This window comes from Enoplosus armatus, chromosome 7 (assembly GCF_043641665.1).
Source record: "Enoplosus armatus isolate fEnoArm2 chromosome 7, fEnoArm2.hap1, whole genome shotgun sequence".
Lineage (NCBI taxonomy): Eukaryota > Metazoa > Chordata > Actinopteri > Centrarchiformes > Enoplosidae > Enoplosus > Enoplosus armatus.
In genome coordinates this window covers 19,922,186-19,946,829 of record NC_092186.1, presented here as the reverse complement: position 1 = coordinate 19,946,829, position 24,644 = coordinate 19,922,186, and the positions used below count along the sequence as shown (strand labels likewise).

At 41.2% G+C, this 24,644-nt stretch overlaps 2 protein-coding genes across 4 annotated transcripts in view; both read left to right on the top strand.

The window, feature by feature from the left end:
- Positions 1-24,644, top strand: part of rabgap1l (RAB GTPase activating protein 1-like) — a 94,532-nt gene that overhangs the window by 8,507 nt on the left and 61,381 nt on the right. For 2 of the 3 annotated variants that reach the window (XM_070909606.1, XM_070909604.1), the window contains exons 9-12: positions 860-1,026; positions 5,411-5,537; positions 9,724-9,817; positions 10,977-11,127. In XM_070909606.1, the coding sequence (XP_070765707.1) occupies positions 860-1,026; positions 5,411-5,537; positions 9,724-9,817; positions 10,977-11,127 (539 nt within the window). Of the gene's footprint in view, positions 1-859; positions 1,027-5,407; positions 5,538-9,723; positions 9,818-10,976; positions 11,128-24,644 lie in introns of all 3 variants that reach the window. The other variant, XM_070909605.1, reaches the window with a different exon arrangement.
- On the top strand, positions 22,883-24,001 carry gpr52 (G protein-coupled receptor 52). The gene has a single exon (XM_070909457.1). It carries the CDS (start codon positions 22,883-22,885, stop codon positions 23,999-24,001), a length of 1,119 nt encoding a protein of 372 aa, XP_070765558.1.

Sequence of the window (24,644 nt, the reverse complement as noted above, 5' to 3'; positions counted from 1 at the left end):
ATATTAAGATGCTGGTAGTTATTTATTTATTTTTAAGTTTATTAAAATAATAAAACCTCCCTATTGTGAAATAACTTCTCCGGCCCCTCTGTCTGTTCTTCATTGTTTATTCCTCCTGTATAATTAGACTGTCGCCAGAACCGAAGCGTTACGTGATTGAGTTTTGAGTTTTAGGCTCACATCTCTTTGCTTATGATGTTCTTGTTGTTTAAACCAGAACCTCCACTGTCCTATGAAAACAAGTTTGATAGGTTCCAGGGCTCATCTAGCACCTTTTCCCCTAACAAATACATTTATACACTTATTAAGTTGTGAAGTTGGAGACATTAATTTTAAGTCTGTATCCACTAGGGGGTGTGGCATCCCCACAGGATACATGGTGTGGATGTCCTGCATCCCAGTAGAAGCCAGTCAGATGAAGAGCAAAATCTCTTAATCTTACAGTTACATTTCTGGATTTCTCAAGTCATTGTAAAGAGAGATTGTTTTACTAGCTCTGAGTACTTTTTGGGAAAATTAAAAAAACATGTCCTTGATGAGTAAAGATTGATTTTCTGAAGAGTGCATCAATCTCTTCAGAAAATCAATCTTTACTCATCAAGGACATGTTTTTTTTTAATTTTACTAAATATATACCAGCTTTTGACCGGTGGACAATTCATAACCTGGTTACACTTGAATGCTCTGAAAGTTGCAGTGCACCTGTTTATCATGTGTACCTAACACTGTAATTCAACCTTTTTTAAGGGCACGTTGAGTCATATTAAGTAAAAAGAAAAGACACAAAGAAGTGTTGCATAATACCTCTACAGTAACCTTGCCTTTTTCTTGTTTTGCTTTTCCTCTCTGGTTGCTCCAGATAAGCAGGTCTACATGACAGTGGCAGCAGACCTGGTAGTCACCGAGGTGGTGGAGCCAGTTCGCTTCCTGCTGGAAACGCTGGTCAGGGTATATCCATCAAACGAACGCTTCTGGTACTTCAGCCGCAAGACCTTCAGTGAGACCTTCTACCTCAAACTCAGACAGGTATCTCTACTGCAGCAATTACAACCCTCACAGAACCTGCACCCATTTCCATACTTTACATATGCCCGAATCTCTCTTTAAACACAGTCTGACTGCTTGACTAACTAACTATGAGTTAAATAAAGAGGTGGGAGGTGGGCTGGTTTATAACCTGGTTGATTTCTGGTGAGTTATGTGATTTCTAGTTGTCAATTACTCAGTTGATCAGGACGGTGGTAGAGCATTTGCCTTTCGGTTTTAGTCCATTTGATGATTGATAGGTGGGCGTCTGAGAAAATTCCCATGTGATATCAAGGTGCGAATAACGCACAGTTAAAATGGTACAAAACAAAGTGTACAACTACCCACCAGTCAGAAGAAACGATAAAGTCTCCTTGGCTCATTGTCAAAACATCTTTGACACAGAACAGTCCAGTCACTGTCACTTCTAGATATCCTATGTCCTTTGATGATTCATGGGCATATTATTTTTAAAATTTTTAATGTTAGTTTGGATCTAGTTGGTTGGCTAATTCATGGTTTGTTTGTAGACAGTTTCTGATTGATTGGTTGTAGGATTGGGCAGTATGATGATTTATACTGTAAGATTTTATATATTTGTCAACTGACATCCTGTTTATACTACTACTACTACTACTACAGTGGTAACTATTCCTTTAATATCTCTATGCCCTTGCAAAACAGCAGGACTGCTCTATGGTCATATTTTTACATGATTTTTGCATGAAGTATGTTGATTTTTCTTCTTTGGTTATTTATTTAGCAACAGTTTCTCAATTTATTTTCCAGACATTTCTTGAAAACCTCCTATATCACAATATACTGTATATTGATATGGTCAGAGTTTGGGGTGCTGAGAGAAACTCTGTCTTACTAAATGCTGGGTGACATTCATGGTTTTTGCTTTGATTTGAATAGCCGGGATAATTTCTATCCAGTAGTTATTAACTACAACTTACAACAGTTTTACAACATTTTACACTACAGACCTGAACACCAACATACTGCATGTCAAAGCAGCCACAGCAACTACTCTGGCAACAACTGAACTAATGCATGAGAAAGGAGAGGAAGAGTGAGTGATACAGCGCCTGGACGCGGGCCAGATATGTGACCCATGACCACGTTACCAGGTTATTCAGTGGGACACTTCCTCTGAAACACCTCAATGTGTTTGCGTGGGATAAAAAAGCTCTGACCTGCTGCGAGTCCACATCGCGAGGAAGCTAATAATAACCACTGATACTTGTGTACTACACATATAGCCTGTATCCCAGTAAGAAAGGGGAAAACATTATATAAGTTTAAACTTTTTTGTCAATTGATGGTGCTGCAGCCCCCTCAGCACCCATATTTCCCACATCCATGGTTGCATGATCAAGAAGACGGTTGAATGTTTGCCAAACAGACGTTTTTGCCAGTTTGTACTTAATCAAATTAGTTGACAGTAGTTTGACTTATGTCTTTAAATGAATGTGGTAATGATTAAATAACACCTTTGATATTATTTTTCAATATATATAACAGAGCCGATCCATTCTATCATGATTACCAAAAACATTTTTATTGTAATAAGAGCTCAAAATAGTCAAAAATAAACTAAATCTAGAAATGTAATGACATGAATAAATGAAATAAAGGAGTCAGCCATATTGCTTTCATAAGGTTATTTAAGTCAAGCCACGTTTATTGATATAGCCCAATATATTTCAAAGGGCTTTACAGCCCAAAACAGCATCACTTCCCAACTCAGCCCAAGCTCTCCACAAAGACCAGGGAAAAGTGGAGCGAGTGGATGGGCAGCTTATAGGATGTGTGGAGTGGAGGAGGAGGTCAGAGCAGGCAGCTTGGAGGCATGGTGGTGTGTCAGTGACCAGTCAAATGTTGTACCCAAGAGAGCTGAAACATTTGGTCTTTGTAAGAGCTAAAGATATGTGCTGAAAGATGCAAATGTCTCTTTCCATCTGTGCATCTCCCACTTTTGCCTCCTCTTTTAGTCTGCCTGCCTCTCATTGTCAAGCTGGTGCATTGGTGTTCAAGATGTTATTCTCTCCCCCTCCTACGACACAATTCCTGTGTCAGATCTCTTTAAACTGTAAAATATAGGATGTAAAAATGTGTACTGTCTGTATGGGTACGCTCACCTTTGCACAGGTCAACATTTAACTCCAACTCAGTTGTCACATTCATCTTGTGAGCTGATGTCTGGCAGCCGACAAATGGTGACCACAATCCATTGATGTGATGGTTTTCGTTGATGGCAATAAATAAACTGTATATATAAACTGACAACCATCACACACCCTGGAATGTTTGCCCTTGTGAGTTTCCACACAACTTGTCTGATTAAGAAGTGCTGAGAGAGAGTGATTCTCACTTACCTCCCACCAACACAAGGACACCTAGCCTGAGCAGTTGCTGCAGGTGCTTAAAAGATACAGTTAAGCTGTAAGCTTCCTCTTTCCTGTTAAAAAGCAGATCTCTTTTAGTAGGCCATGGGGAGCTGGCAAAGCAGTGGAGTGTGGGGAAGCTTTGGATTGTAGGGAGCTAATAAGAGGCTCTGTCTCATTATTGGCATGTGGGTAATTAACAGCGGCAGTCTGACTCGTCCGCCTGATTGCCTCTCTAGTTATCTCCTCAGTAAATGGAAGAGTGTTGGACTGGTGCTGTGGTTAAGAGCTAATTAAAAGATAATATTGTGTGGAGGTTTTTTTCGTGGAAGATGGTAATCAGAGGTGATACACACACATAAAATATGTAGCTCTATTGTCTTATTTTACCAAAAACTGTCATTAGCCAGCTGGAGTACCAGGGAGTCATTATCTGTGCCAACTTCTCAGAATGTTTTCTGTGTCTGCTTCCCTGGAAAATGTATTTGGTGTCTGCTTTACTGGGAAACAGACCTGCCAGGGCTGTAGGCTAGATCATCTATGTCATGTCCAAGTTTAGTTCTGTCAAGTTCAAGTCAAGACCAGAGTTGGACAGGGCTCAAGTCAAGATTAGGACTAAAAGAGAACCCCTCAACATTCAGCTATACAAAATTTGAGCTTATAACACATATTTCACATTTCAAATTTCACATTGGTTGTATGTTTTTAAGATTAGCAACTAAAAGCTTCAGCCGGCATTCAGAAGTTGATGGAACCAGCTGCAGAGAGCGATACCAGTGGTTTTCGAGAGAAATGCCACAATAGTTTAAGATGACAACAGTTGAAGATTGCAAGGGAAAAACACTTACAAAGACCCATTACCTGTTAAGGCAGTTAAATGGTAAAATGATATTGGTATCAGACAATGTTGGGTAATCCTTTGTTTCCTCTTCTTTCTTTGTCTTAATATAAATCCACAGTAGATGATACTGTGTTTGTACAGTGGGCCTTCTTTGGCCCAAATTTCTGTCACAATTTTATCAGTGTTAATAATTTATTCGTTACCTAAGCCTCCTTGGATTTTCTCAAGAAATAGGCCAGGCTTGATATTCTCTCCCAATTTGTGCTCTCATCACTGACTTGAGTTAGTCATTAGACGCCATGTGAGTGGGCAGATCAATGCAGCTTATTGATCCAATCTACCAGGTGAAGGAGAGAGGCAACAGCAGTAATTGAATAGACCAGAAATTAACATCAATAGCTTATGACACTCAAGGTCAAGTCTGCTCGTGTCTTTATTCTCTTGTGCATTTCTTTAGTCCATTATGATGAATTTAAGGAGTCATTAAAAACTGAATTAAGCTAATTTTAATCTCTAGATTTAAAACTTGTTGTTTTGATCATTGATATACTTCAATTTTCAAGTTCTTATGGTTATGTGTTCGCCTAAACTTTTGTAATGGCCCAGCAGAAACAGAGTTTTATCCCACCATGGGTTTACCTACTCCTGAGTGAAAATAATTAATGAATGGTTCAAACACAGAAGTTCACACAAAATATACAATGCAAAATGCATTTCAGGACTGAAAAGGAGCTGGAATAAGAGAAATCTTAAAACAAAGAAATACATAGATGGTCTGCCAAGTCTTTCAACAACATGTTGCTACACAAATATGAGCACATAATGAAAATACACCCATATTCAATGACAAATTAGCAAAACTGTGAACTGAATTCTGTGGTCAACATTGCAACATTTTGCTGCCAGTTGTAACTCTAAGTTTGCTAATACTATGTAATAGCATTATTAAGATTGATGGTTTTCTATTTTTATTAATACATAATATTTATTCCTAAAACAACTTCTAAATTTAAGAAATAATTTCCCCTCGAGGATCTGACTCTGTGTGTTTGTGTGTTTGTGTGTTGTGTGTGTGTGTGTGTGTGTGTGTGTGTGTGTGTGTGTGTGTGTGTGTGTGTGTGTGTGTGTGTGTGTGTGTGTGTGTGTACAGCAGGCACCAGAGAGGGTGGGTCAGAGTGATGCTGTGTATGAGGTGGTGAGTCTTCAGAGGGAGGCAGAGAGAAGCAATGAAGGAAGAGGACAGCCGGCCTCGCCCACTGAGGAAGAGGAGGCTGATGAAGGTATGGATGTTTCTCTCTCTTTTTTTTTTTTTTTTTTTTCCCACTCTCCTCAGTTGCATGGTTTCTACCCCTCCTCACTCTTAGTTAAGTTAATTATATACAATATATACTAACTACCACAGTACAATCAATCTTTAATCTTTGAATCTCTGTCTCGATTCATCATTGATATGATGCCAGAATTCTTCATCAGAATGCCTCCCCGCAAACACAAACACACACACATATATATATTCACATGTGCACAAGCCTCAAGTCGATGTTAATTTGTCTTCCAAATATTGCTTGATTGAAAAATGCGACCTCGCATTGCGTAGCGCTGTACAAACCCCTCACTGCCTTTAATATCAGAGAAAAACGAGACAGTTCTGTGAACCTTCACAGGTACAAAAAAAAAAAATTTGCTTTACCACAAATAGCTTGTCGGTGGGAGTATTTACTTTACATTGCAATTTCTTTTCTGGGTGACATGAACGCCTCATCTAAATGAGATCATATGTCCAGATAACCAGTCTGAAATAGAGGTTTACCAACACACACACTCTGTTTTTTTGTAGCAAGGCCTTGTCACAAGCACACGTGTACTATATATTGGCTGACATGAATCAACAGTGAAGTTTAATTTTGTTTGGACACATAAACATTGGCAGGGATGTATGTACATGCGTGTGTTTGAACATGTGTTAATGTGGGTGTGGCAAGGCATGTGGATAGATTGTGGGGACTGAATTTGAGGTTGTGTGTGTTTGTTTTCATATGTGTGAAAGAATGGACGTGTTTGCGGATTTTGTGTGTGTGTTACACTGAACAGCAATGACTGCAGGCAGAATCTCAGGGGTTTTGATAGCTATTTGTGTGATTATGCACGCTTGTGTGTGTGCTTGTGCGTCAAGCATGAACGGTTTTGTGTGGAGCCTGGCCCAATCCTGTTAGGGCTTGTTGGCTTATAGCACTGTAGCACTCCAACTACGATCAAACACCCCCGACACGCCCTTTTTGGGTGAAATGTACGGCCTTCATCAGTCAAGCAGACCTGACCATGAACGCTTGTTTTTTTGTTTTTTTCTGTGTTCCATTAATAATCTTCATAACCAGCCAGATAGCAGCAGTTGTTTAAATGTGATAAAATGACAATAATATGAAAGAAAAGAAAAAGCGTATCACTTATCAAACAATGTTGCTTGCAGTATCAATTCCTTGTAAGTGTTTTTGATTTAGACACTGAATCCATTAAATTTAAACATGACCAGTTTAGGTGACAAGCCAAAGCAGAGTGAATATTTTCCTGTCGATAATGGCAGCTATGTCAGAGAGCAGTAACATTAACAGCACCAACACTGTTAAACTCCAGTGGTTCCCAAACATGATCTAGTTCCAGCCTACTAATATAAGCAGGACTGGCATTTCCACCTGACCACTGGCTCGGTTCTGCAGGCGTCGTAGATTAGGCCTGGCCACAATTCAGACTGCACGCTTCGTGATGTTGGTTTGGATGAAGGTGTTCGTTTAGCTGTTAGCGTATGACATTTTAACAGGATACAAAAGCCTGCAGTTTTCTGGTATGATTATCAAAGCATTACAGTGGAATACTGTAACCTAACCCAACCCATACAAACGTGAACGTACAAAATATAAACCTCAAAAAAAGCATCCCTTTTTCAAATACAATTGTGATACATGGGAACATCTGTCCTTGGAGGCTCATCTTCATCTTATTGTGTTGCCTCTCTCTCTTCCACTTTTTTTCACCTTGAAGCACTAAAAGGTATTAACAGAGTAGGAGGGAAAAGTCGTCTCTCCTGTCTAGCTGCCGACTCGCCCAAAGTCACGAGTCAGCCGCCAAGGCTGGAGCTGACAGCTTTCAACCAGCACTGTGGAAGCCATTCAGAGGGCTTTTTCTTTAACGCCCCTCTACTCCCCCAGAGCTGAAAATTGGAGGCGCTCAGGGCCGTGGAGCTGGAGGTCAGCCTCATTGTGCACATAAATGAATACAGTCCCAGTGTAGATGCCACCGCTGTGAGCACACACACATTCAATTCATGTGGATGTGTTTTTTTTTTCTTTTTTCAAAGTGGAAAATAGGCCTGAAGCTGACATTCTCTTTTTTTCTTAGCTTTTCCTTTCACAGCATGCTTTGTGATTGTTGCTTATTGTTATCTACACGTGTGGACACACACACACACACACACACACACACACACACACACACACTCACTCACTCACTCACTCACTCACTCACTCACTCACTCACTCACTCACTCACTCACTCACTCACAAATACAGTATGTCCCAGTTACATATACATTTATATTGAATGTGATCATACAGATGCATATATCTATATATCTATGCAGTCCTTCTGCTTAATCGTTGTGGAACCATCCTGTATCTGCATAATACAACACAGTGAGACAAGAAGAGCTTGATTGATCCAGTACACTGCTGTAAAATAAGAGGTGAAGGCCAAAAATCTAATTGCAAGGACACTGAATTAAGAATTCAAGAATATAAATAAAAGCACATTAAAATAGGGTGCAGTATTAAAGGTAGAACATCTTCATGGCACTTGTAGGGAATTTCTGCCCTCTTTAATGTTGACAAAACCAATCCACTAGTGGCTTCAACATCAGAGAGATCCTATTTGAAAGTAATCCTACAGTGAATGCACAGCCCCTCTCCAGATTAAAAGGTAACGGTAATGGCCCTCGTCTTCACAGTTTCTTTCATCACCTGGTAAGTCGGCAGTGGCATTGGACTCACGCTTCCTCGCCACGTGGCCTTAGCCAATCTGAGGACAGAGGCAGCAGCTTTGTGCTGGGTCTGCCATTTGAAAGGGCTCATCAAGCATTTATAAAGACCTGAAAAGCTCCTGCTGGGGCTGTAAGGATGTATAGGAGCAGCAGTGCATTGAACATAGTGGCTGCATGTTCTAGAAGAAAATGTCCTAACTCATTATTTAATATCAAGGCCTTAGTAGCGGCTTCAGTAGGAGTGAATGATTTTTTTAGCACTTTTGAGGGCTGTTGCTGTTTGGTTTTGTTGTTGAGATATCAGTGATACTTAATGCAATGCCCTGAGGAGTTTATTGCCACCAATTTGTTTTTGTAATATTTATGCCAGTTGTGAAATGTCGGTCTCATTCTCACTGGCATTAATGTAAAATTTAACTTGATGCAGCTTTTTTAAATTATGGAAACACCTACAGTATTTTTTACATCTGAACCATCAGGATGTCATGACATAATTTAATCAAGCAAGCCTTCATGATTTTTAAAGACGAGGAGAAAAAAAATGAATAATCACAGTCATCGAGGTTATGGGATGGAATGAAAAAAGATAAACCAAACTGGACCGACGATATCATTTGCCTTGTGGTTGTGTAGTGTTTAGAGACAGAGAGGTACCTATTTTGTATTTATAGACCAGAATTGATGGAAAAATCTATTTAAATTTAAGAATTCATGGAGAGTCAACCCTGGACCTAAAAGAGACGTGTGAGTCACTCTAACTATCTAATATTATATTTGTGTGTCCCATCTCTTTTTTCCCCCATGTGTAACACATTTCTACACCTGTGTAATATATACATACACACGTAGTATTAGGGACCACACGTGTTATCGGTATATGTGCTGGACATACTGTGTGAATCTCGGTGTGTGTGTGTGTGTGTGTGTGTGTGTGTGTGTGTGTCTGTGTGTCTGTGTGTGTGTGTGTGTCTGTGTGTCTGTGTGTGTGTGTGTTCCAGTGGGCGGTCTCTGTGTGGGGATCAGTTCATCTCTGCAACAGCAGAGCAGGCCAGACAGTCAATTAGTGCTTCTGCATCTAAACACAAGTGGTTCGCTGTGCTGATTGCCTCTTGTCTGCCTCACGAACCACCAGACAGAAGAACAGCAATAATGGAAAGTGTAGGCACTGCACAGGCACTCCTTCCTCCATTTGAGGCATCAGTATTACAGGTTTTAAAGTGTGCAGTACAATTGACATACATACATACATATATACATATTGGGACTCCTCAACAGTCAGCAGAACTAGTGACATGTCTTGGAACAAGGGATGAAATGGTATACCATACTCAGTTTTAGACAATTTTAAAGGCCTTGTCAACAAGGTGTTGGTCGGAGTTTATCCATCTATGCTCTAAATGTCTATTCATATCTCGGTATGTTTGTGTCTCCTGCAGATAGCGACAGTGAAATCTCCAGTGGGACAGGAGACGTTTCTAAAGACTGTCCTGAGAAAATCCTGGAGTCCTGGGGAGGAATCCTCAACAGATGGTAAGGCTTCAAAAGAGACAAAGACTGAGAAATGTTGAAATTGAGAATGATTGAAAGTTAAATGAAATTAGATGGTGGAAGACAGTTGGAAGCTGGGCAGAGAGAGGTAGACAGAGATACAGGATAGAGAGAAATATTGAGTCCTGGAATTGTGTACAGCTGGATGATCTAAAAGAAGAAAGAGTGGAAGGCATAGAGAAAGACAAGAAGAAATGGAGATAAAAATTGAGAAATGGGAATATTGGAGATTGTTTAGAGGTAAATGGCAAAGACATAGAGGGAAATGGACAAAAAAATCATCATAATAAAAATCAATCATTCTTAAAATTAAAAAAGTATTGGAACAAGGGAAAAAATTGGCATTGTCTGAGAAGACCTATAATTTATACAAGGAACTTGTGAATGAGCAGCAGCACCAACTTGTAATAGGATACAGCAAGGTAGTGTAGACATACAATGGGGGTCATAAATGCAATTACATCAAACATGAATTTTAGCTCCTCATCTTGTGCCAAAACACTGTGACATGACACATGAGGCTCACCCTGCCTCACACTGGTCCTCTTCATCATTGCAGTTTGATTCTTTTAATCATCTCACTTAGTATGAAAAACGTTTCCCTTCAGCCATTCATTTATCTGCTATAACACAGACAACACCTTTTTTTTTTTTTTAACGACAACCAGCATTGATACATACAGCTTTAGGTGCAGACACTGGCATAATTAACTGAATGAAAGATGTTTCGGGCTTTTCATTTGATTTCACAGCCTTGCTGTTTTCTCGGTGTTGCATCAGCACAATGAAGTGAAGTAGTTTATCGGGAAATGGCTTTCATATGGCCTCAATAAATGCATTGTGATGAGATTTCAAGCATCATTAAAAAGAGCTGACTGTGTGTTTTCAAAAGCAAGATATTTCCTCATGTGGGAGAACTCTTACAGCATGGCAGCACTGCGGTTAATACTCTACTCTAACACACTACAGTATTTTACTTGGTACTCTAGTTAGTATAACATGATTTGAACTCTTGATTGACTAGATTGGTCTTCGAGGACATAGAAAACAAAACAATTATTAAATCTGTGCAGGTGCAAATGGCTGAATTGGATTAAGTGAGATTAGAAAATAATGGATTACTTCTGCGTGTGTGTATCAGGCATGGGAACCTGTCCACTCGTCCGAAGGGTTTGCCCTCGTTGGTTCGCAGTGGCATTCCTGAGCCACTCAGAGCTGAAGTCTGGCAGCTGCTGGCCGGTTGCCACGACAACCACGACCTGCTTGAGCACTACCGCATCCTCATCACCAAGGTAAAGGCACACACACAGGCCAGGGAGGGACAACTGCTTATAACAAGTTGCATTACTGTATTTAAGCATTGTGAAATATGTGAACTGATACAAAAGACGACCAGGATGTTTGCAGACTGCTCACATGGGTGTGTGTACTGCACGCCAGCAGGATATTATTGGCTTCCGTTGGATTTCTCAGCATTAACTCAAAAAATGAGTTACTTTAACGCCTTTAACAGGTTGATGTGTGTAGTTTCTCTCCTCCTGCTTAACTAAAATATGGAAAACAGTGTTCCACAGGTTCTAGATGATACATTCCATTAGTTTCACTTGTTTGCCTATGGAGACATACCTGCTCACACACACCATCACTGCTTTTGTTATTGTCATTACAGCTGTTCCCCTGAACTGTGTATCTTGCTGGAGAACACTCTCATTTAGCTGTGACATTTTTCCATTGACATACATATTGAACTGTGGAAGTATTAATATATAAAGACACTGCTGTTAATTATGAGTTGCACTGCATGAGACAACATCTACCACAAGGAAGCACCTTTGAGTTAGTTACGCATAGGGTTGCATGATTATGATAAAGATAACAATCCATCGTTGTGTAATCCAGTAAATATCTATTACTTTGCTTGATATATTGATATTTTAACGATTTCATAAAACTAATATGAACGCTATGTTATCTGTGTTAGAGGATAGAGTTTTTTTCAGATGGCATTGTTATGCTAGTTTTCTATAGTTATAAATCATAGTTAAACTAAATTTTTCAAATGTGATCGAGCAGTTGTGCAACCCAGGTCTGTGACCCATCTGTGGCTTTCTAGCGAGAGATTTGTGACTGCAAAGCCCCGCTTGACCAGACATCAGCAGTAGGAGGAAGTGATATAAACACGCAAAGCAGACAGAGATCCTCACTTTTATGGATAATACAATAGTCTTTCTCTTTGCCGCACAGAAGCGGGTGAAACTACCTGTCTCGATCAATAAGCAGAGAGAGGGGGGTAGATGGAAAGAAGAAAAATGGATTGAGGGAGGAATGTGGACCCATAAATATGAGGTTGTAGTCACTGAGGGAGAACTGGAGAAAAGGAATGTGTGTAAAACGTCAAGAGAGCTAGCAGATTTCTCTCTTTCCTGCGTCACATATTTCTAGTTGTCTTTCACCTTCTGTGTAAATTTCTCTCTTTGTCTTTCTCAATCTTTCTCTCACCATCTTTATCTGTTAAATTGGGGCAGTTTTTCTTTGCTCTTTATGTCCCTTTGTCTACCTTGCTCTTTCCATCCTTCTTTTTTCTTTCTCATAGTATCTTTCTTTTCCCTCTCACAGCCACTCACTTTTTTGTCTTATGTGCCATCTCTGTTCATTGCTTACACTCATTCTTCCTTATTTCACATGAGCCATGTTTTTCTATGCCTCTCTCTCTCTATTTGTGTCTTTACATAAGACCAAGCTTCTTTAGTTCAGCTCATTTATTATCATTCCACTGGCTGAGCCATGCCCACATCCTCTGTCTTGCTGGAGTAGTGATGGTATTGATAGGCGGGTGGCCGGGCTATTAATAGCTGCACCAAATGAATGGAACTGAGGGAAGATGGAGGAGGGAGGGAAAGAGGGAAGAGAGGCAAATGACAGCAACGGCGAGGGCGATGTGCAGCTTATTAATGTCTGTTGTCTGGGCTCAGTGACGACGTTAATGCTGATTGAATTTTAAGTAATTGGACTCTCGTCCTTATAGAAGGGGTATCAGTGTCGTAAATCAGCCCTGTGTATCATCAGAGGTTCTGGACAGGCGTTATGTTAGTGACCCACAGCCAATGGGTGTTAAACCATGTGTGGTTTCTCGACCTAAACCTACATCACCGAAACAGATTTCAGTTGTTTATTGCACTTGGTGATTGAAGATTGTAGATTCCTAACAACAAAACACAACATCCAACGATCATCAATTTAATTTCATGGTGCTCTGCTTTTCTAACAGAAAATGAGCTACAGCATGCAGGTTCTATACCAAAAAAGTGTGATTTATTTGTTTTTCGTTCTGGCAACTTTTTCTTAGCTGTTCCCAAACATCATTGTAAAGGTCTTAAAAAGTCAGTGGTGTATCTTAATGAAACTACAGACTCCCTGTATGAAATGTCCTTCAGCCTTCTGTATTTCACCCTCAGAAATGAATCCTGTGCACTTCTTCTCTAATATAATTTTCTGTAGCAGGCCCATGTTAGTGACACAGCAAATAAAACAGTCTTGATAAAAGAATAAAGAAAAGGTTGCAGCATTTCTTATGAAACCAATCTCAAGTTTGTATTCTGTTTAAGCTGTTGGGCCTTCAGTTCGGTGTTCAACTACAAATTTAAAGTCATCATAGACACACAGATGCACACACACAGACCTACACCATTGCCTCAGAGTGGTAATAATGGTTAATTATCCGGGTATACTCTAGTTTATTCTGGTACCTGGCTACTGTAATTTACATAGACAGAAAAAGGTTATGTGCCACTTGTACTAATTTAGCACCCAAATCATCATTTTCTATTGAATTTAGGCTCCAGTAGATGGATGGTTTGTTTTACATGGTGGTACCCTAAGAGGTAGTAAGAGTAGTTTATATAATTCTGTGGAGACTGAGAAGTCTCTAGATTCACAACTAAATCTTGTTGCAAGCCTCCGAATTGTTCTTGTGACCTCTTGAGGGGACCGTTGCCAAGGTGAGAACCACTGGATTAGACTAACTTACTGAGCATTTAGCAGCATGTGACCTGTGGCCGTCTAGCTTGATATCATGGATCGCAAGTGTCATGTTCAGTGTTGTACTGCTCTCATTTATAGTCATCACACACAGTCACAAATACACACTCTGTCAGACACACCATGGCCTTAGGGCATCTGAGACATTCACAAATAATTCCTTTCTCGGCTGGCGCAGCACTGTGTTTGGGGTCTAGGTTGGGGGGTTGCTAGTGACATTTGAACAACCTTTTCGTCTCCCTAGAGCCGAACAAGCCCAAGGTGTGCCACCTCGCTTGAACCCACAGCTTAAAAAAGCTTAGCCAGCTATTTCCAGGCCTGCCTTTCCAAAGACCAATCTCAATCCAGCATAGCCAGTGTGTTAACAGCGGTCAGCATCTCTCTACAGGTACGACGTCTGTCATCAGGAGCCTGGAACAGCGGTTTCACCACAGCAGGCCGTAAGGAGCCTTATACTGTATTAAACTGAAGGTCTTCCAAGGGAACAGATTTTTTTCTTTTTGACTTTTCTTTTCAATGCTTTTGTACAATATCCCACCCTTTTCCTGTTTTTTTTCAAATAATTCTTAGCACTGGGTATCATATATATTGTATAAAAACTGATTCTAATTCTTCTGGAGCACCATATTGCAACACTACACAATTTGATCAATGCATATTTTTCTGGCCATTTAGATGGAGATGCATCACTGTCTTTTGTTTGGGTAATGTGGCTGTGCAATGGCCCCAACCCCTGTCCTTCATCTTATTGATTTCATGGGCACCCACTAAATGTGCAGACACGTTTTTGATGCTGGTATGATTACGTTTGATAAAGAAATTCTATTTTCAGCTACAGAAATGAGTGTAAGGTAAAAGTTTTCAAAGGTCAACTTATTTTAGCTGTAGAGATTTTAGGTATCTATCATTTCCTATTTAATTTCTGAACTTTTTTGGAATTCCCATCTATGACTGGAACTAGCTTAATTCTTTACAAGGCATGTTGTGAAATCTAAGAGCAAATCACACCAGCGCTGTGAGGTGCTTTACATTTTGATGTTGAATCATATTCAGGCCAGGTGCCAGCTTAGCGATGACATTTAACATTGGTGTACAATCAAAGGTAGCATCAGCCATGCAGCCAGGCTGCAATAATACTACACCCACGCCTGATAACCCACATACAGATGCATGGAGTACAATGTACATAAGATGAGCTGCCATGGTAACTGTGAGGGTCTATGGACTTCTCTCTGCTTGAAGTTGTCTCCATGACAATGCTATATCTCCTTTCGCCTTTGTCTCTTAACTTCTGCCTTAGTTCATTAAGTACTTGATATTTGGATAATTGGAACCTGGGTAGGTAGCCAGCTACTTATGAATACACACTTGCAAATTTCACCTTCTACTTTTTCAACCTTCTGGCAACCACTGCAGTCTACTACTGTACATTATGTGAACACATGCAAGTAGTTTGAAGTTTGAATAAAAACTGGACAGCTCTACCATCTAGTGAGCTGGAGAGGTGTTTGGGGTTGAATGTGCGAGTGCAAAGCATATTGGTACTCGCAGGGACTGTTAACTTTATATGTGCAGAGGAGTCACTGAAAATTGTATTATCTCAGTTGACGCAAGCCCACAAAACCATATATTTTTCTTGACAGGAAAGTAGTTATATTGTTAGAGCTTGTGGACCTCAGAAATCCTTTCAAAACCCATTGGTGTAGTTGAAAAACATGCAGTGTGACACTTTTAGAGATACAAGGTTTCAATCCTAGCTGAAAATACAGTATGCATGTATGCACAGACACACATTATGCACATACATAAACACAATTCCTCTGGCTCAGTTGTGTGCCCTGCCACTAGTTTGAGGTCTCCCATCATTCATGGATGAAAAAAACACACACACACACACACACACACACACACACACACACACACACACACACACACACACACACACACACACACACACACACACACCCCACCATCCCATCCTGCTTCATAGTATCTGTAGGGACCAGCTGCACTGCATGGCCACAACACAGCCAAGCAACACCGCTTCCATTTTCCCCTCCTTACAATATAGGTCTATTCACAGCACCCCTCCCATCCCGGCTGTGTGTGTGTGTCTCCATAATGCAGCCCTTCAGCTCTCATTCACATATCCACAGCAGAAGAGCCCAGTAGGCACCACAAAAGGACACACTTTCACCGCTTCAGGAAAATCAATATCTGGAGAAGAAAAACAAAAATGTTGTATCTGTCGTATCTATAGTCTTATAATTTTGATTTATCTAAACAAATTATCAAGTGAAAAGTGACCATTAGACATGGTTTATGATGAATCTTGAGCATTTATGGCACACACTTGTATGTGTACTATATGTAGTTGAAATGGTGCGATCCATTTTGTTTCTTCATTTAATGCATTTTATAAGCTTTTCATTTAATGTAGAATTTCTTGTGTAGATGGAAAATAACATGCAATGCCAGTGCAGTAAAATCATTTTATAAATAAGGGTGCCATACAGTAGTGAGTGTATCCACCATGTGTGTATTAGCATAGCCTCCTAGCCATGCTGACACTGATAATGACAGCTCGGATTAAGGAGATCCAGCCTACAGCGTCTTCTCTGGTCACAACGCTTCCATATCTCAGTCCTCATACCAACTGTAGCCTCACAGCTAGAGCAGTGCTCAGCTTCCTCCTCTTCCTCACTGCAGAGTCGCACCAGCTTGTATCTTCTAATTCAATAAATGTAGTCCCACAAGAATGTTCATGAACAACATCATTAACGTTTTCATCTAGGTGTCGAGTAAATTTTAGACAGGATTTCTCCAGAAGGGGTTTAGAAGAAATGTGATTTATTTGCAGTTTAAGCAAGAAAAAGCTTAAAAGAAAAGAAGAGACATTTTGCATCATAAACAAGACAGTACTGGATACCCCTGAATATACAGAAGTGACACATACAGTACATAATACAGTACAACAAGCCATTAATAGATTAAGCATTTCATTCATCTCTATGAGAAAAGTATTGCAGTACAGTGAAAGTACAAAGACTTATTGTTTACATTCAGCCTTTACAGATGACTGAAGAGGTGCACATTACCTCCTGACCTACATGGTGCAAAGACAATGGGAGGAACAGAATTATGAATATAAATATGTCAACCTGAGCGGTCAGACAGGTCTTCACAGCCATGTGGTGTGAGCTTAAATGAAGATGATAGATGGTGATTTCAGTAGGCAGCCTGTCTTTGACCTTTAGCTCCTCTTTACCATTATACGTGGCAGTATACATGGTGACATTGTGCTGGAGGTGAATATGGTATGGAATATATGGTATGGTATATATTTTTTTCTGTTCAACATGAAGTGTTTTCATGTGAAATGTGATAATAATAGCTGTCACTTTGTTTCCCTCATGCTGTGAGCTAACTCCTGTCTCTGACATTTTCTACTTCCCACTGTGTCTGCTTCATACATTTTCTTTGTTATATTAACCGGTAATAGAATGTGCCTGCACAAGTAAAGCATGCTGCTCTAAAGGCAACGACTACTAATGTTGTCAGTGCTTCAGATTCGTCTTCTTCAGTGCCTTCAACCTAGGAACTGAATCCAGACAAAACTTTGCCCACTGGCTTCTGCCTGCTAAGCTGGTTTAGTGATGGTCCGTTGATGGTGCTCGCTGAATGTTTGTATCCAGGCAGTGAACCAGCTCTAATCTGCCCCACTAACCATCTACCCCTCCATATCCCAACCCCCAGACTCTTGGACAAGAGGGTTGTCAGTGATCGGAGCTACAGAAGCAGCTACATTTACATTTTACCCTTCTGAAATTCCTTGATAACCAAGCTCACAAACAACACTTTGTAAACCAGACAGCCAGTTGAAGCTGGAACACCTCATTCATTCAAGAACAATAACTAATCTAATGAGGTCCAGTTGCAGAGTAAAATCAGTGAGGAACTAATAGTGGTTAGATCACCGACTGCATACTGTAGGTATAGGCCCCTTTGACATTGCATGCCTTTACTGTACCCCAATTTATTATCTTTGCAATTAAAAAACAAAATGGCCACTAAGGCACACATTAGAAATTAGAAATCGGCACATTTATGGAAATCATAACAAGATGCTACAATATCATCATTATCCATTGTTAATCAAGAATGCCATGACTTGTGTGTCGAAGTCACGGGTATTAACCAAAACAAAAGTATAACTAGCCGGCGGTCTTGCAAAAACACAGCTTGACTGATGTGAACGAAACACAAGAAGAGGAAAAGAAAAGCACTGGAGGTTTGTGTTCTTGCTTCATGTCACTGTAGTCTGATTACACCAAGGCAAAGAGGTGAGTATATGTAAGCTATTACATGGCCACCAGGTTCTGTAATAACCTTCCTGTAGACATTGGGTCAACAATGTGGACTTTAAACAGCATCTGAAAGCTTATTTGTACAGACAGGCCTAGGATTGACATTTTTTTATCTTTGATTTTATTAATTGAGCTCAAGCTTTATGCAAGATGGTGAACCCCTTACTTACTGTACTGTAAGTGGCTGTTGATAAGCCTTTCAGCGAAACACCTATAATGATGATGTAAACTCTATGCTTATGCTAACACATTGCTGTTGAAACTGGAATCAGCAGGAGCCCAGGGGTGGAGGAGGGTGGGATGCTGGGAAGCAGTGAAAGGTGAATCAGCCTCCACCTTTGTTTCCAAGTGGCCCCGCTGGCTTTGTTTTGGAGCAGAATGAATTATTAACGGTGGCCTTCTGGTCGTGTTTTTCATCAGTGTCCACCTCCAAAGGTAAAGAGCACTGTGCTGAGAGATCTCCATTGACTGGCTCCTTCCATAGTGACAGCAGAACTGTCTACATGAACTTTTTTTAGTCTTCACTTTGTCTCTTTTTATTTTTTGTTTTCCTCTCTTTCTGACTCCTCTCTCTGTTTTTCCATCACACGGTTTCTCTTGAATGACCAAATTAACCAGCACAGTTGCTGAAGAATATCTTGTCTCCATGACAATTAAAGAGTCGTCCTTCTGCATGACAGACTTACATTACCCCAGTTCACAATCACGCTGTATGAAACACTATATTAAACAAAGGGGATATTCTTTAATGTCGACCTGTTAAACAATAGTTAACAGATAATAAACCTCAAGTGTATTGGCTTCCATTGGTGTCGGAAGTTACATCATTCCTTTGCTGCCTTTGTCTTGATGAAGTAATGATCGAATTCCCCTTATACCTAGGTTACCTGAACTGCAGATACAGACTGTAAAGAAGATTGTTTGTGAAATAATGAAATAATTACACCAAGATGAAAAGTTACTTTTAAGTTAAATTCCAGCGGTCACTGCATCCATATTTTAAGTCAATAAGTCTGTAAGGCATTTTCATTGGTGTGAATGCTCTGTCATAAACAGATGGTGTGTCAAAGAATTAGATTGGCTGTATGCCAACTTTTCCTGTATAATATTCTTACATCGTATTACATCTTCTACAAGGACACTCAGTCAGGTCTAGGTTCAGCCATTGTCTGTGAATGGCTCTTCCTCTGAAAGCCTCATTCCCTTTTGTACATTTTGTTTTGCTCTGCTGGTTTAATATATGACTTTCTGTGTGGATTTGACCAAGCACTATTTAAAATTTGTCTAATTAGACACATTTACATGGTGAATAGTATCATGTTTTCCCTTTTCCATCTGCTGCTGCTGCTGCAAGTATACTTTGTAGGCTGACAGGATGTCTATATTTTTCCATTAAGGATTACAGAGTGCAACTTTGTGCAAATTTTTGAGTAATAGTGCTCCCTCATAGACTCATCATGGTCAGCTCAGCCACCAAATTTTCTTCTGCTTGTTGTTGTTTGAGTCTACATAGTATAAAACTCCACATCCTGTGTGATTGTTTTAGTTCTTGTCATGTTTGCTCCTTTCAAATATATGTATATTTTTTAAATAATCCAAGCACTCTGCTCTTCCTGGAAGAGGCCAGGTGTAGTGTTGTTTTCCAAAGTTACCATTTTCCATCCAACTTGCAGCCACCCACTCCTCATTGCCTCTAATAGGCTCTAATAATTAAAAGAAAGATTACAGTAATATTAACAAAGTTGCGCTGAATTTTCTTTTTTGCGAGATTCTCTTGCCCAGCCATGATGCTTGACAGTTTCTTTCCATCCGACCTTCCGCTTAGCCAGTTTGCTGTCACTTGATCCTCTTTATCATCTGCTGGCCAGACGATGCTCCTAACTGGTCAAAATGCTGGGCAACTGTAACTAAGGGGCAGGCATAACTGCTAAGCTATTGGTTAAGTAAAGAATAAATAAAGTATCCAGAAGAAACTGGAGCCTGGCTGGATAAGGGAGTTGACTCATTTTACTAGGATTAGCCATCCAAGATGTTCCATGGGATTATGGCAGTTGAGTGTCATCCTGTATACCTGAACACTTCTATTATTTACTATACACTATGTATTTAAGAAAGTGACAAGCTGAAGCTGATGACCACTGACTTTAACAGGCATTGTCTTTCCTTCTTACCCCAAAAAAGTAGAGACAGTATAACGAGTGACTCAAGGATGTCATGAAATGTATATTTTGCTATTTTGTTTTGTAATATTTTATCTTATGTTATATTTTCAATGCTGTTGGTTGTTTTTATGTATGAAAGAAATAGACCGTGGTTTTTAAACATACTGGGGCCAGGTAGATATACGGAGAAGAGAGATTGAGAGGATGTGGGACTGAAACAGGGAAGGAAAAAAGTAGGGGGAGAGAAGGGGTGGGGGTGGCGGTAATATGTATAAGTAATATGTAAATAGGAAATGTCTCCAAATTTACGTCTGGGAAAACCAGTGTGAGAGACAGAATAATGTGGCAGGGAGCCTCAGGTGCAGCTGGGATGGGAGGAGGCGGGGCAATGAGCGAGATGCTCAGTGAGAGAGAGCGAGCAAGAGGGAGGGTTCGTGTGTGTGTGTGTGTGTGTGTGTGTGTGTGTGTGTGTGTGTGTGTGTGTGTGTGTGTGTGTGTGTGTGTGTGTGTGTGTGTGTGTGTGTGTGTGTGTGTGTGGAAAGAGAGAGATTGAGTGTGCAAGCTAGAGAGATTGTGTGGAGAGGGAGGGAGGGAAGTGTAAGCCAGTCACAGCATCTCTCCTTCTCACTGCACCAGGGCTGAGGGACTCTTCGTCCCCTCGCTTCCCTTGCTGCAGATTTAACTCATTTCCATCAGCGCAGTCATCTTTTTTTTTTCTTGCTTTTTACTTGCTGCTTTTGACAGATGCATTCATCTCTTTCTGTATGCCAGGATCTAAGGATTTATTTATTAAACACGTGGCTTGTTCTGTGTAATGGAATTAAAAGGGGGACGTTTGCAGAGGACAGTGCTTAAAACTGGGACTCCGACTGGGACTTGGTCTTTTCTTTATGCTGCTAGAGTGGATTCCCCTTTTTGTTGCGCTGCCAGTGTTTTGTTCAGGGCGACACACTGAGAGAGGAGTTGTAGGACCTCATACCTCTACAACTAAACGCAGAACGCATACTTCAAAGGACTAAAGCAAGTTATAAAATCTATGGTTGCATTATGTACTTGAGGAGAAGGTGCTAAGCATCCCCTGCCAATGCTTCAGAATGTCACAACAAAAATGCAAGTAACACGTTTTTGGGATAAATAAGTGGATTGCAGATTGATCCCCACACCCCTCTCTGCAAGTGTCTGCCACAGGATTGCTGAGGAGTCGAAGTGAGTGGAGCACTGAGTTATTCAGCTGGCCTCTCATTGCTCCAGGAGAGTCCTTCCACCTGCCTGCATGGGAGTCTGACATTCAACACTTTCATCAGCTACTGGACTGGTACATTTTGTTTGTCTTTTGCAACTTGCAGTCCAGAACACTGAGAGGCGAGTTTGCACATTTGGATTTAAAGTTTAAATCACTTTAATGGCAGAACATCCAGACATTTTGTCGCACTTGTTTTTTACCTCATTCTGCCTAGGGATGCCTTGTAAACACATTCCCCCCCCAGCGTGTGTGCTGAGAGAGCTGTGACATTATCTCCTGCGGAGATCCCCATGTTGTTCTAGCCTGTGTCTGTGTTTTGATTCAGACAATAGCTGGGCATACATGGGCTCCAGACACTGACCAGAGGACCACCAAAATAAGGGAAGCCTGCTGCTACATAGTAAACACACTAGCACTCATGGCACAGTGAAACTTTGGATTTAATTGAAGTGTTGATTTGCAGAGATGGATTTAATTTTCTTTAGACTTTGGTATACATCAACAGAGACTCCTGAAAAGCCCCCCCCCCAAGCAATGGTTACCTAAAATGTATTTTTTGAAAGGTAACTGCACTCAGTACATTTAACCTGATCTCTAGGTGTGAAATAGGAGCCATGTGCTGCTGACTTATTTGATCTCCTGTGAGGATCTATCAAGAGAGAAAAGCATTGTGCTTTGCTTCATGCTTTAACCTCTTCATATGGTGTCCTCCCTCTCATCTTCTGTGCTCTCTGCCCTTGTGAGGACAGCTTATGCCCTCAGCCTCCCAGTGGCAACCCTCATTAGAATCAGAAGATGAGGCAACAGACTGGCAGACAAAGCAGCAGGGAAATTCGCCTTTGGGATAGATGCTGGCCACAGCACTAATGTTACCCGGCTTTAGGTTTACTGAAGGAATACAGCGTTTTTTTCTCTCTACTCCTGACTGTTACCCACCCACTACTTTCACTAACCATGAGTGATTGGAAAAGGAGAGCTAAACGGGTTGTCCTACCCTCCCAGAGGCTGTATTGATTTTCCTCCAGTCAGTGTTCATTTGATTGAGATCCAGCTATGTGAGAGTAAGGTGAAAGAGAGAGTGAGTGAGCTAGAGAGAGTATTGAGCTCCATTAAACTGAGGGAGCCTGCAGATACCCAGTGTAGAGCGGGTGGGGGGCAGGCAGTTCTCCAGTTTCAGGCCAGCTGCCGTATGGGTGGCACACCACAAACCTGACCCACCTGGATAGCACCCAGAACAATGAACCAGTCTGAACTGACAACGGACCCGGTGCTCACTGCCAACAGCAGCCATGGAGACGTCTTTCCTGGCAGGGCCTCCAACCACTCTTGTCCCTTGGGATGGGGGCTGAACGAAGGCCTAGAGGCTTGCGTCCTGGAGACAGCTGTCATTGTACTTCTGACAGTGCTCATTATTGCAGGGAACCTGACGGTGATCTTTGTCTTCCACTGTGCTCCTCTGCTACACCACTACACCACCAGCTACTTCATCCAGACCATGGCCTACGCTGACCTGCTGGTGGGTCTTAGCTGCCTGGTGCCCACTCTGTCTCTTCTCCACTACCCAGCAGGTGTCCAGGAGCCTATCACATGTCAGGTCTTCAGCTATGTCATCTCTGTACTGAAGAGTGTTTCAATGGCCTGCTTGGCTTGTATCAGTGTGGACCGCTACCTGGCCATAACTAAACCACTATCTTACAACCAGCTGGTGACGCCATGCCGCCTACGAGGCTGCATCACCCTAATCTGGGTCTACTCGAGCCTGGTTTTCTTGCCCTCTTTCTTTGGGTGGGGTAAGCCAGGCTATCATGGAGACATTTTTGAGTGGTGCGCTCACTCTTGGCCCACCTCTGCACTCTTTACAGGCTTTGTGGTGTGTTTGCTCTATGCACCTGCTGCACTTGTGGTTTGTTTTACCTATTACCATATCTTTCGCATTTGCCAGCAGCACAACAGGGAGATCAGTGAACGGCGGGCACGTTTCCCCAGCCAGGAGATGGAGGCTGGTGAGGGGGGTGGCGGTGGGCATCAAGGAGGGCATGGACCAGATCGGCGCTATGCGATGGTGCTCTTCCGCATCACCAGTGTTTTCTATATGCTTTGGCTCCCCTACATAATCTACTTCCTGCTAGAGAGCTCCCATGTGCTGGATAGCCCTGCCCTCTCCTTCATCACCACCTGGCTGGCCATTAGCAACAGCTTTTGCAACTGTGTCATCTACAGTCTGTCTAATAGTGTGTTCCGCCTGGGCATGCGTAGGCTCTCGCAGACGATTTGCTCCTTCAGCCACTGCGCAGCCGATGACAGGGACTTTGGGGAGCCTAAACCAAGGAAGAGGGCAAATTCATGCTCCATCTGAAGGGATGACTTTTACAGGATGAGGAAAGTCCTGGAATCTACCAATGGGAAACATGAATCTTAACAAGCTTAGCAGCTAGTTAACTTTCAGTTAAATTGGCAGGGCAAACTGAAAACAATTTCTGTTGTATCAGCCTGTCAGCTGACACCAGTGACATTGCCTTGGTCACAATAAACCATGGTTTATTGCATTACAAGCTTTTCAAGGAGATGAGTGCAGTGTCTAAAAAGAGAGATTTAATGAGATGGGCGCTCTGTGATGGCTTTCATTCTATGGTATGTGGCCTAGCTGTGGATCACATAAAAAGTAGACTGCCCATGGCTTTCTTAGTGTTTACATCTCACTGTATGTCATCAGCCAGGTCAGACATAGTGGGAAGACAAAACTGTTAACTCTAAATGATTCACAAATATTTCGTCAGACATCAAATGTGACCACACTCTTTCATGCCTGTTAAATTTGTTGTTTTGAATTGGATCAACCTTCTATTCGATGTCTCCGTACTTTCTATGACTATCATTATCAGAGACAAGATGACCTACACTTACTTGTGCTCACGAACCTGTTTAAAGGTTGTAAATGGATATTTGGACTTTTTAACCATATAAACACACACAGCAACAATGACGACCGCCGTTATGCT

Bases quoted from the DNA above. Each gene is read 5' to 3' on its own strand.
- gpr52 (XM_070909457.1), top strand. From the start codon at position 22,883: ATGAACCAGTCTGAACTGACAACGGACCCGGTGCTCACTGCCAACAGC.